Source organism: Aquarana catesbeiana, linkage group LG05, assembly GCF_042186555.1.
Source record: "Aquarana catesbeiana isolate 2022-GZ linkage group LG05, ASM4218655v1, whole genome shotgun sequence".
NCBI classification, from domain to species: domain Eukaryota; kingdom Metazoa; phylum Chordata; class Amphibia; order Anura; family Ranidae; genus Aquarana; species Aquarana catesbeiana.
Genome location: NC_133328.1, coordinates 184,414,900 through 184,427,132, shown reverse-complemented (window position 1 = coordinate 184,427,132; position 12,233 = coordinate 184,414,900). Strand labels below are relative to the sequence as shown.

At 41.8% G+C, this 12,233-nt stretch overlaps 1 protein-coding gene across 1 annotated transcript in view; it reads right to left on the bottom strand.

Moving 5' to 3' along the window:
* The window catches only part of KIF15 (kinesin family member 15), a gene marked incomplete in the record, with an annotated part of 170,400 nt that overhangs the window by 4,666 nt on the left and 153,501 nt on the right, over positions 1–12,233 (bottom strand). Inside the window, 3 exon segments of the mRNA XM_073630416.1 lie at positions 2,311–2,476; positions 8,868–8,905; positions 10,865–10,940. Of these exon segments, the coding sequence (XP_073486517.1) occupies positions 2,311–2,476; positions 8,868–8,905; positions 10,865–10,940 (280 nt within the window).

The following is a 12,233-nucleotide window of genomic DNA, read 5'->3' as shown; positions in this document are numbered from 1 at the left end:
GTAGCGATATTTATTCTATGCTCTGAAGATAATGGTCTACCATATAATAGTAATAGCCTTTATTGCAATTTATTATATTACTTTGAATCTGTTCATTTCCTCAGATGTCTGTTACCTGCTGTGAGGTGTATGCTTTGAATACTACATGACCAGAGACTAAAAGAAAAAAAATTCTATATTAAATATATACAGGTATAAATATTTTTTTAATGGAAGCACTTTTTATCGGTAATCACTCCTCTCTAACCCCACTTTAATGAATTATCTCCATGCAGAAGCAGGGTGTTCAAACAATAGTATGTAACCCTACAAGATTGCTTTAATGATCTGCAGAATGAAAAAAAAAAAAAATAAAAAAAAAATAAACAAACATTAAAACCTCATACACAAATGACTAAAATCACTAATCCACAGAAAACTAGCACCCATCTCTTGGAACAGAATACAAAAATACCTGTTGCTTAACTCTGCCCAATTTAGCCATTAACATTTAGAAAGGATGCAAGGGGAAAGGATGTGACAGACAATAAATAGCATAACACACTTCCTAACTCTTTCCTGTTAGGGAAAATAAAAAGTTATGCATTTTGCATCACCATTGGGGAGTCTAAAACCCATCATACAGAAAGTGGGGGGGGGGGGGGGGGTGAATTACCCAATTTTTTATTGGTGTCTGTGCTCCCATTTGGGTAAATGTTACCACTAATTTAAACATCACAAAAGTCCATTGGGTAGTAGGAAAAACAAGTAGCATTTATTACATAGCACACTGTGCGATAAGCCAAGGAAAAACTAAATTTAAAGCATCAATACAGAGAGCTCTCAAAACCATACCAGGTGGGCAAAATCTCAAACAAAAAGCAGGCAAAATAAGTGTGGGCTCTATTCACATTTGATCGCTTTGTAGCTTAAGCAGTTCTAGTCTTCCCCAAAAAATTTAAAGTCAGCAGCTAAAAATAACGTAGCTGCTGACTTAATATAAGGGCACTTACCTGTTCAGGGATTTAGCTATGTCCGCTGTTCTTTTTTTCATTTACAGAATAAAAAACCCAGTGGTAATCAAATCCCACCAAAAGAAATCAAATCACGATTTGTGTGAAAAAAAAATATTTATATTTTGTTCGGGTACAATTTTGCATGACCGAGCAAATTAAAGTAGCAAACTGCTGAATAACAAAAAATGTCCTGTCATGAAGGGGATAAAAACTTTCGGAGGTGAAGTGATAAAAAAAAAAAAAAAAGACTGGAAAAACAAGCAAAAATGCTGAGAACTCAAGTGTGAATGCATACTAAATCACAGATGTGTTTGAGGTTTGCAGGGCAATCAATGATGTTTACTCTTCTAAAGAATACAAAAGCATCACTTGAATACATAAATGGCTGTCCTACTTTTTCCTAATAAAAGGATTTTGTCACAACATTAAATAAAGCTGCTAGCAGGTATAAAAGTCTACGGATCAAGAAGTATCTGTAGCTTTTTTTACTCTTCTTATACTTGAATACTGGTCTGGTTTAAAAATGAGAAAACCTCCAACATTTTTGGTTGTTTGAGCCTAACCACTCTTCCAACTTTAACTACACACATTCATATTGGTCCATTGATGGCCAATTATTGGTCTGCCAATAGAAGTGTAAAGCTGACCATAGACTGTTCGAACCTCGGCCAGATCAGCAGGAACCGGCCAACATTCGAACCATGAATGGGCAAGCTGAATGTACCCAAGTTGATCAATTTATCAAATTCGGTACAACCAGCCTGATTTTACATGCAATTATTGCTAGCGGCTATTATGATGTTCTCCTGGCAGGGGCAGCTTCCACCACCGGGAGAACACAATGGCTCTGCGGAAGGAATTCCCCCATCAACACTGACTATGTTGATGGGGGAATGTAGCAATTTTCTACCCTGGTTGCAGGAAAGAAAATCGCTCCGTCTATGGCCAACTTTAGGAAAAAGGGTGGGCAGGTCATAACTGCCAGAAGTGTTAGAACTTTGGCCGATGACAATGGCCCAGAATTCGGGTGTACGCAGAGACATAAAAGCTGCAGGTATGCACAGGTACCACTACATTAGACAGCTGCTAGTTGGTATAAATGGGTCACTTCAACTAAACTTTTTTTTTTTTTTTATTAAAAACGTAAAAGGAAGGCTACAAGCATTCTTGCCTATTGCTGAGATATCCTATACTTTCCTAGGATTGATAAAGTCAAAGTTCTTGGTAGAGAAAGAAATACAGCTTGTAAAAATGATGTATGTTAGCTTACCATGAAAAAAAAAAAGTATTTACAGTATATCACTTGTCTTATTACCTGCAACTTCTTCTCAGTCTCTTCATTTTTTGCTTCCATTAGAGACCGAATTTCCTCTTTCTCCTGGAAGGCCTTCAGTTCTAAAGCTCTTGTTCGGTCAAGTTCCTTATGCAGCTCACTGAGTGAATTTTCTTTATTTCTAAGCATGTCCCTCGCCTCTTCTAACCTACATAGATATAAAAATGAACCAGAGAACTACAAAGTGACACACACATGGAAAACTATAGTAGGAAACATTTCCAGTCAGAACTATGGAAGCTGGCACAACTTTTTATCACCTGTAAGTTGATTTGGAAAAAGCCTGTGAAGTGTCATGTGATGTGTGCATACTTGGGGGTTAATTTCCCATCAAGTACAGTAAAACCTTGGTTTGAGAGCGTTTTGCAAGACAAGCAACATTTTTAAATATCTCTTGACTTAATATACAAGCGATGTCTTGATCATCATTTTACAACCGAGTATAAAAGAGAAGAGAGGCTCCTCCAAGTGTAGCAATATGGTTATATTTAATAAAAGTGCAACATTTAGCAAATCACATGGTTGATTAACCACTTGCTGCCTGCCATATAGCAATACAATGGCGGGAAAGTGCTTTAGTTTTCCTGATCGGATGTCATATGACGCGATCAGGCTAATAAGCTGGCACGTGCAGTGATCGGAGGTGCTGTGTGTCAGTCTGACACATGATCAGCTATGACCAATCGCAGCCAATTATCGCATGAACCAGGAAGTGGGGGTAAGTGACATTCCTCGGTTCACGCTGACAGGGAGAGACGATCAGCGGCTCTCCCTGTCGGGGGGGGGGGGGGTGTGTCTGTGCTGATAATCAGCACATTGATTATCAGTGCAGCCCCCCATCAGATGTGACCATCAGCTGCCAATAAGTGCCCATCACCTGCCAGCCTGTGCCCCATAATAAACGCCTGCCAGTGCCCATAAAAGTGGCAGTGCCTACAACAGTGCCCATGAAAGTGCCAGTAATGCCTGTCAGTGCCCTTCAGATGCCACTCAGTCATGCCTGTTAGTAGCTCATCAGTGCTGCCTATCCAGTGCCACCTATCCGTGCCATCAGTGCCGCTCATCAGTGTCCATCAGTTTTTTTTTTCCAAAATTGGTCGTTTTTTTTGTTTTTGTTTATAGCGCAAAAAAACCCCACAGAGGTGATCAAATACCACCAAAAGAAAGCTCTATTTGTGGGAAGAAAATTATAAAAATTTAGTTTAGGTACAATGTTGCATGACCGCGCAATTGTCATTTAAAGTGCGACAGTGCTGAAAGCTGAAAATTGTCCTGGGCAGGAAGGGGCGAAAGTGCCCAGTATTGAAGTGGTTAAAAGAGGCACATATAAGTATGCAGGCATCTGGGGTAAAGCTGTCCATATAAACCATTCTCCTCACTCCCATCGACATCATCCCTTCCACTCTGCGCTCCCCGAGCGGTTCAAGCCTCGCTTTCAGATCGCTCTACAGCAGGGTAGTCTTTCCGGTCATGATTGCAGACTGACAGCGGTGAGAGCCAGCATTGTGGAGGATGGTCTATGTGGACAGCTTTACCCCAGATGCCTGCATACTTCGATGTGCTGCTTTTAATCATCAACCACGTGAGTTGCGAAATGTTGTACCTTCATTAAATGTAACCATATTGCTACACTTGGAGGCGCCTCTCCTTATTTATACTCTGTAGCTCCTGCTGGATTTTGCTTCTAATCCCCTAGTGGAGGCTTCCATTTGTGGATGGACATTTTATGGTTACACAACTTATCACATTGCTATAATCTTTTTATATGGACTATAAACTGAAGGACCTATGAGTAAATGGTTGTGCAGCGAATCATTTGAGTTTCCATTATTTCTTATGGGGAAATTCGCTTTGATATACAAGTGCTTTGGATTACAAGCATGTTTTTGGAAGGAATTACGCTCGCAATCAAGGTTTTACTGTACCAAGGAAGAAATCAGAACAATGAATTTTACCTTGCAAGATGTGTTTTTTTTTTTTCCCCAGCAGCCCCCACATTTATTTCCCGACAAATTTATTTTAAGGCGGAAGGGGTTGTTCTAAATAAATAAAAAATTCCTGTGTGCCGTAACACCTTGCATATGTGTTACACTAATGTAAAACAACGTTCACAAAATTTCACTAACTAGACTTTCGATTTCAATCGTTTTTATTCGATTTTAACAAGTGGTTAACATGCAAAAGTTACGCCCATGCAGGGGCTAGCATTAAGGTTGAAACAGGATAGCTCACAAGGGCAAAAATAAGGCGACACAGACAGAAAAAATGAGAGCTAACACAACAGTAGTAAATAGAAGTGTTAATGAAACCACAAGGACCAAGGGGTCCCGGAGAGGTTCCCCACAACTTCAGGGCATCCCCTGGGCCCATCAAAATCCAAAAGGTGGTGCAATGTACAGCTTAAATTGAACTGAAAAGGAGCGGATATCAGAAGAAAGTTAGGCGGAAAGGTGAAGCTAGTGGAAAGGCGTTCGCTCACCTACCAAGTAGGGAGATAGAGAAGGGATAGAGGAGTCTAGGGAAGAAAGGGAGGCCAGGAGGATAGAGGCCAAGAGATGGAAAAAAAGGGAGCATCTGGACCATCCATCACAGGCGGCCCAAGCTGGCTGGGGGAAAGGTATATATGATAACATTTTGAGGAACTTGGCATGAGTCCTTGCGGTTTCTCGACATCTGTTCATTAGGCATCAACGGGGTCATGCCATCTCTCGCCCCGTGAAATGTGACAGATATTTTTGATAAGATTTTGTTGATAAACGAACAGGCCTGGAACTGGACAGTGTATTAAGGCAAACTTGGCTTATTTTGGTATGGGGCAGGTGAAACATGAAAAGGAGACCAAATACACAAGACTAGAAGCCAATTAGTCTAGCACACTTCCACCATATATGTATAACATCACCTCAATGACCACAACACCAGAAACAGCAGTCAAGGTAGGATGAATTGGCATGGGCAATGCAAGCAGGGACCCAATACCAACATAGGAGCCCCTTATATACTGCCGCCAAGGTGGCTGTATTAAACAAGCATTTGGCCACAGAAGACCAGGCCCCACTCCAGTCCGCCAAGTCTATCTCAGTCGCCAAGTCTCATTCGCACTGAGCTACATAGGTGAGAGAAGTAGGGGATGAACGAGTATTCAGAGAATCATAGAGAGCCAAGATGAGGCCTGGGGATCCGGGGAGTGCCAGCAGGTATGTTCGAATGCAGTTTTCTGGAACAGGTACGCAGAAGTTCTGCTCAGTGAGGCAAGCCAATGCTGAAGGTTGAGGTAACTAAAGAGCTCAGCTTCTGGTATGTTATGAGTCTCCCGAAGCGAAGCCCAAGTGGGTAGTGATCTGGCAGTTACAAAATGTCGAACATGTGAAAACCCATTAGTGACCCACAAAGAGAATGCCTGTGGTTGGTCTAGGCCCGGAATAAAAAGGGTTAAGCCTGACATTGTTTTAAAAGGGAATGAATAGTCTTTGCAATTGTTATTTTACATACCGTATACATGTAAAAGATCTGCTTGCCATAAATATTCAGTTAAAATATTGAATTTGTTGTTTCTGGGTAGTCCTCCAAATACCCCACTATGGTTCAAAAAACCCGAAATACCACCAGTGGTAGCAGAGCTGTCAGAGAATGTATACAAACTGGGATGAAAACCAAAAGCCTAAACAATCCACACTGCACATTCCAAGAGCAGGCCCAGATATTCCAACCACCTCTGGGCTGGGATTAAAGTAGACTTCTAAAGATTCAGAACCCATCCAAACCTCTTCAGAGAGTGTGCACCCTGAGAGACATTTGTCTGCAGCAGAGAAATGAATTGCTCCCCCAGAAGTAAGCAATTCAGATACCCCATATAACAAAAATACCCTGGAATGCAATAACTCCAGAACCAGGAACCTTGGTGAACACACTGGGAGCTGTGGACAGACTGATCGGCAGAGCCACAAACTGGAAGGGGCAGTTTTTCATTGCAAACCTTTGGTGAGGTGGAAATAATCGGAATGTCTAGGCAAGCTACATTGCAATCCACTGATGCTGGAGAAAGGCCACCACAGAGCACACCAATTCCATCTGTAATTTTTGCACTTCGAGAAGCTTCCCGAGTCTTTGGAGATCCAAGATAAGGTGAATATCACCGTTGGCTTTCAGAACCGTGAAGAGGTTTGAGTAAACCACTGAAATCTTTGCCATCACCAAGACACTAACAAAAAAATGTGGCCTTGCCCAGTGGGGAGAAGTTATGCCTAGGAAGGGATTTCCTGTGTCTTTGCCAATGACCAGTCACCTAAAAGGCGGCAGCATAATCCTATCGCAATGGATATAAAAATGCTGTGCCCTGTGATAAGCGATATAGAAATTTAAAAAGCTCACTGATGTTTTTGCATCTGTAAGCTTGTTAAAAGCTGTTTGCCATGTCATATTTCATACATCACTGGATACATATAGAAGATACAGCCATGACTTGGAAGTCAGAAAGTTAAAGTAACAAACGTGTCACTATCCTTATTCTCCAAAATAAATCCATACATATCCACTACTTAAAGGCCCTGTAATGTATTTTTGCTGAAATTGTTTTACGGTGTTTTTCTGCTTCCTTGTAACGTCCTTCGTAAGCTCTCAAACGTTTTATTTTCCACCTAACTTGTTCGTTGGGAACAAGTAGTGCACATTCGTGGATGTCATATGCACTGCTCTAAACATACTACACAGCCCATTGTTCTGTCCATTTTGGAAGGTGGCTACATACAGTGGGACTCTGGAGAACAAAATGTAGCCACCCACTAACAGGAAGTCAGATCACAGCAGCAAAAAAAAAAAAAAATGTAGAGATTTGGAGGCAGCTGAGAGCAATAGAAGATACTTTAACCACTTACGGAATGCCCGCCGTTGTTTTACATCGCTATTTTGAAGAGGAATATCGTTATGGCAGCAGCTAGTTGCCATAACCCCGGTATCCTCTTCTTCAGCGGGTGGTCCGCTTTCAGATAAGTGGTCTCTTCGCTGCAAGATCACTTTAAAAATCGGCGGAGGGAGAGGGGCCCCCTCCCGCCGTGCTATGGTGCCCTCCGCCGCTTACCGGAGCCATCAGTAGTGGCAGAGGCGATCGCGTCCTCTTGCTGCCTTGGTATGGAGATGAGTCTCCATATCATTGCAGGGCGGAAGCAACGTCAAAATGTCACTTCCGCCCATAGATCTTAAAAGGGACATTTTTTTTCAAATGACAAAACATCATGCTTTTTTTTTCTATTACAAGGGATGTTTACATTCCTTGTAATAGGGGGGAAAAAAAAAAAAAAAAAAAAAAAAGGACAATTTTTTTTTTTTTTTTTTTTTAAAAAATAAAAAATAAAAGGTAAAATAAGGTAAAAAAAAAAAAAAAAAAATTTTGAACACGCCCCATCCCGCCGAGCTCGCGCGCAGAAGCTAACGCATACCTGAGTAGTGCCCGCATATGAAAATGGTGTTCAAGCCACACGTGAGGTATCGCCGCGATCGGTAGAGTGAGAGCAATAATTCTAGCCCTAGACTTCCTCTATAACTCAAAACATGCAACCTGTAGAATTTTTTAAAGGTTGCCTATGGAGATTAAGGGTAAAAGTTTGTCGCCATTCCACGAGCGGGCGCAATTTTGAAGCGTGACACGTTTGGTATTAATTTACTCGGCGTAACATTATCTTTGACAATATAAAAAAAATTGGGCTAACTTTACTGTTGTCTTATTTTTTAATAAAAAACAGTGACAGAAAATATTGCAATGACCACCATTTTATTCTCTAGGGTGTTAGGAAAAAAATACTATATATATATATATATATATATATATATATATATATATATATATATATATATATATATATATAATTTGGGGGGTCTAAGTAAACTTGCTTTTAACTTGTAAACACCAAATTTCAGAAAGAGGCGCAGTCCTCAAAGTGGTTGTAAACCCACTTTGGGGAAAAAACAAAAAAAAACAAACACCACCTGCAAGACATAGCATATTAGCTCATTATGTAATGCTCAAATACTCACCTGAGATCGAAGCACTCGCTGCAGTGCCTGTAAACAGCACTGGCTGGCAACAGCACTGGCTGGCAACATCACTCCCGGGGGTTACTTCCGTTTATCGCAGCTCCAGCGCTGTGATTGGCCGGAGCAATGACGACGTCACTCCCGCGGGTAACGGCACACTGACTGAAGCAATGGCACGTATGTGCCATTGCATCAGTGCGCATGTGCCGATGACATCACCGTGCAGGTTTAGGAGTTATTCTGGGTAGCTACAGGTAAGCCTTATTATAGGCTTACCTGTAGCAAAAAGTGGTCTGTAAGGGTTTACAACCACTTTAAGTTAATAGTGTACATATGTTAATAGATTTTATTTATTTTTTTAAATCAGTTTAGTGTCACTAAGACTTTGTTCAGTGTCACATAATTTGACACATGGTATGCTGCAAACAAAAGGATAATTTTCTGACATTGAAAATAAATATAATTTAAATCATTTACAGTTTAGCCTTAGGCAAAACAGACAAACTTACTCAGCTTGCATTTTCAAAAGTTGCTCAGATGTTCGACCCTGTTGTAGAAAGAGAAAACTAACATTTCATATAACAGCTATAAGTAATTGCATGCAGATGAACTCTGTTTGTCAAATATATTCAGTGCCCATTCACACTAGGTGCTGCATGTGAATAGCACAGCATCATTCTCCATGTCCCTGTGCAATTCACGTGCAGTTCTGTGCAGCATATTTTTAGTCCATTTATTTTGAAAAAAATGCCATAAGCGATACTTACCACTTGCCGACCAGCTCACGTACTTTTACTGCGGCAGGTCGGCTTTCCTGCGTGAACCAACGTACCTGTACATCGGTCCGTACAGACAAGATTGCGGGCACGCGCTGCGAGTCCGGTGATGATTGTTGTGCACGGAGGCAGAACAGGGATATGTCTTTGTAAACAAGGCAGATCCCCGTTGTGACAGGGGACATGTCAGATTTTCTGTTTCCAGTGATCGGGAACAGCGATCTCTGTCATGTCCCTGGCAGCCTATCCCCCCTACAGTTAGAACACATCCAGTGAACAGAGTTAACCCCTTCTCTGCCAGTGTCATTTATACATTGATCAGTGCATTTTTATAGCACTGATCAATGTAAATGTCACTGGTCCCCAAAAAGTGTAATTTGGGGTCAGATTTGTCCGCCACAATGTCGCAGTCCTGCTAAAAATCTATCCCGTAGTTTGTAGACGCGATAACTTTCGCGCAAACCAATCAATATACGCTTATTGCGTTTTTTTTTTTACCAAAAGTATGTAGAAGAATATATATTGGCCTAAATTTATAAGAAATTCGTTTTTTTTTACTTTTTTTGGGACATGTATTATAGCAAAAAGTAAAAAATTGCTTTTTTTCCCCCCAAAATTGTCACAAAAAATAAAAACCGCAGAAGTGATCAAATACCACCAAAAGAAAGCTCCATTTTGGGGGGGGGGGGGCAAGCACAAATTTCGCATGACCCACAAAACTGCCAGTTAAAGCGACGAAATGCCGTGTCGCAAAAAATGACTTGGTCTTTAAAATGGGGCAAATCTTTCTGGGGCTGAAGTGGTTAAAATTGTTCTCCAACGCAAACCTAACAATGCCATGCTTTAAAATTGCGCACGCTTGTGGAATGGCGATAAACTACGGTACTTAAAAATCACCATAGGCAATGCTTTAAGTTTTTTTTCACAGGTTACCTGGTTAGAGTTACAGAAGAGTTCTACCGCTAGAATTATTTCTGTCGCTCCAATGATCACGCCGATACCTCACAGGTGTGGTTTGAACACTGTGTACATATGCGGCCGCAACTTACGCAGAAGTGAGCACTGAGGGATGGGGGAGCGTGAAATTATTTTACTTTTTATACTGTCCCTTCATTTTTTAATCACTTTTGAAGGGATGCACAGCTCCTGCCGCCCCTAAAAGCGATCCCGTAGCGAATCTGCTGCCGGGACCACTTTTAGCAAATGCCGAATCGGCCACAGAAAAGACCAAAAAAAAAAAGATTCCAGGTTTATGTTATGAGGGAGAGAGAGAGATAGGGAGAGGGAGAGAGGGAGAGAGGGAGAGAGGGAGAGAGGGAGAGAGGGAGAGAGGGAGAGAGAGAGAGAGAGAGAGGGGGGGGGGGGGGAGAGAGAGAGATGCGCTGACGACATTATCTGCAGTATACAGTAAATATCTCCTGAACAGTGCACGTTTAGAAGAGATTTACAGTACCTAGAGGTAAGCCTTATTCTAGGCCTACCTATAGATACAACTTCCAAAGGGAGGTTTACAACCTCTTTAAAAAGGAGCCGTTCTTTTAATAAGCCTATTACACGCAAATCGCAATCCATCGTGGGGAAAAAAAAAAAAAAAAAAAAAGACCCTGACCTTTTCCAAAAACGCAGCAGCTGAAAAACAGATGTGAACGTTTCCCATAGGAAACCATGTTAAGTGAACTGTAGTGTGTTTCTGTAAAACACACAGGTGTGAACCTAGGCTTAGTAATTACCTTTTCTAGCCGTTCAGAAACTTCTTTCTCAATTTCTTTCTTCAAGTCGGGCATGTCAGATTTTGAATATTCATTGCTGTAATCAAAGAATATAAACCTGTAAATATAATGTAGTGAAGTTGCTTACCATTTACAGAACTGTAACACTGTTTTAGGGCCTAGCCCAATTGCAAAATAAAGTGTAGATGCTACATGCTCTCTTGCACTGCTGATTCCAATCTTTCTTGCAACTTGCCATCATTGGCCAAGCTGTAAGGCTCTTTACTTCCTGGTAAGATGTACTCCGATACAAACAAAAAAAAGTCTGCAATTCATAAGAAGGGGCTGAAGCAGTACATCTGTGTGAGATCTTGAGTGCACAGAACTTTAGGGCACAGAACTGGCACATGGAGCCAGATTTACAACCCTAATTTTCTCAAAATAGAAATCAAAATATCTTCAGCTTAAGATAATCTTTAAAGTAAACCTAAACTATAAAGGTTCACAAGCAGCAGTTTTATGTTTTGCAGGAGATAGAAGAGGCCACTGGTAAATCTGAAATGCTCCTCACTTCTGGAGAAAGTGTCACCCCATGTTCACTCCAGTGCTGCACACAAAAGCTAGAAATTTTGTCAAGTGACCTCTGTTGAAAGAGAGCTGTTCAGATTGGTTGATCCTCCTCTTCAGCAGTGATCATGTATATTCAAATGCCTAGGCTGTTGCTTGTTTATGTTAGCACTCAACCAATGGTCAGGCCATCAAATGGCTGTTGTCTAAATGCCGATCACATAATCGGCAGTATGGCAACTGCAGATCAGAGGCCAAGATGGCAGCTTCCCTAGCTGTAAAGGATAGACTGTGTCCATTCCGCTTTAAGTACTGCACAGCTATGCCCATTTGGAAGAGAACCACAACACTGCCTGTTGCAGGTCTCAGCTACTGGACAAGGTCATTAGCTCATCTGGGTCAGCTACTCAGTGGTATAGCTTGAAGGGGGAGGTACTGGTGTGTTAAAAAGTACACTTATCCTTAAAGCGGAGTTCCAAAAAAAGTGTAGCTGCTGACTTAATTAACAGACACTTACCTGTTCCACGGTCCATGGAGCCCCGCACCTCCTCCCCTCCTTGCCGCCTCAATTAAAACTGTGGGCATCCGGCCGTGACAGCTTACGGCTTCATGGCCGGGCGTGCGCTGCGCTCTCCCGGTGGACAGGCAAACGTCTGGGACCTGTCACGTGTCCCAGAAGATTGCCGAGAGGGAGGGGCCATCTAGGGGGAGAGGAGTCGCCGCCTAGGCGGCCTGTAGGCGGAAGCAGGAAGTGGGCCAGGAAATCCCACTCAAAATTAAGCACCAACCCCTCCCCCCCCCCCCCCCCCAAAAAAAAAATTAC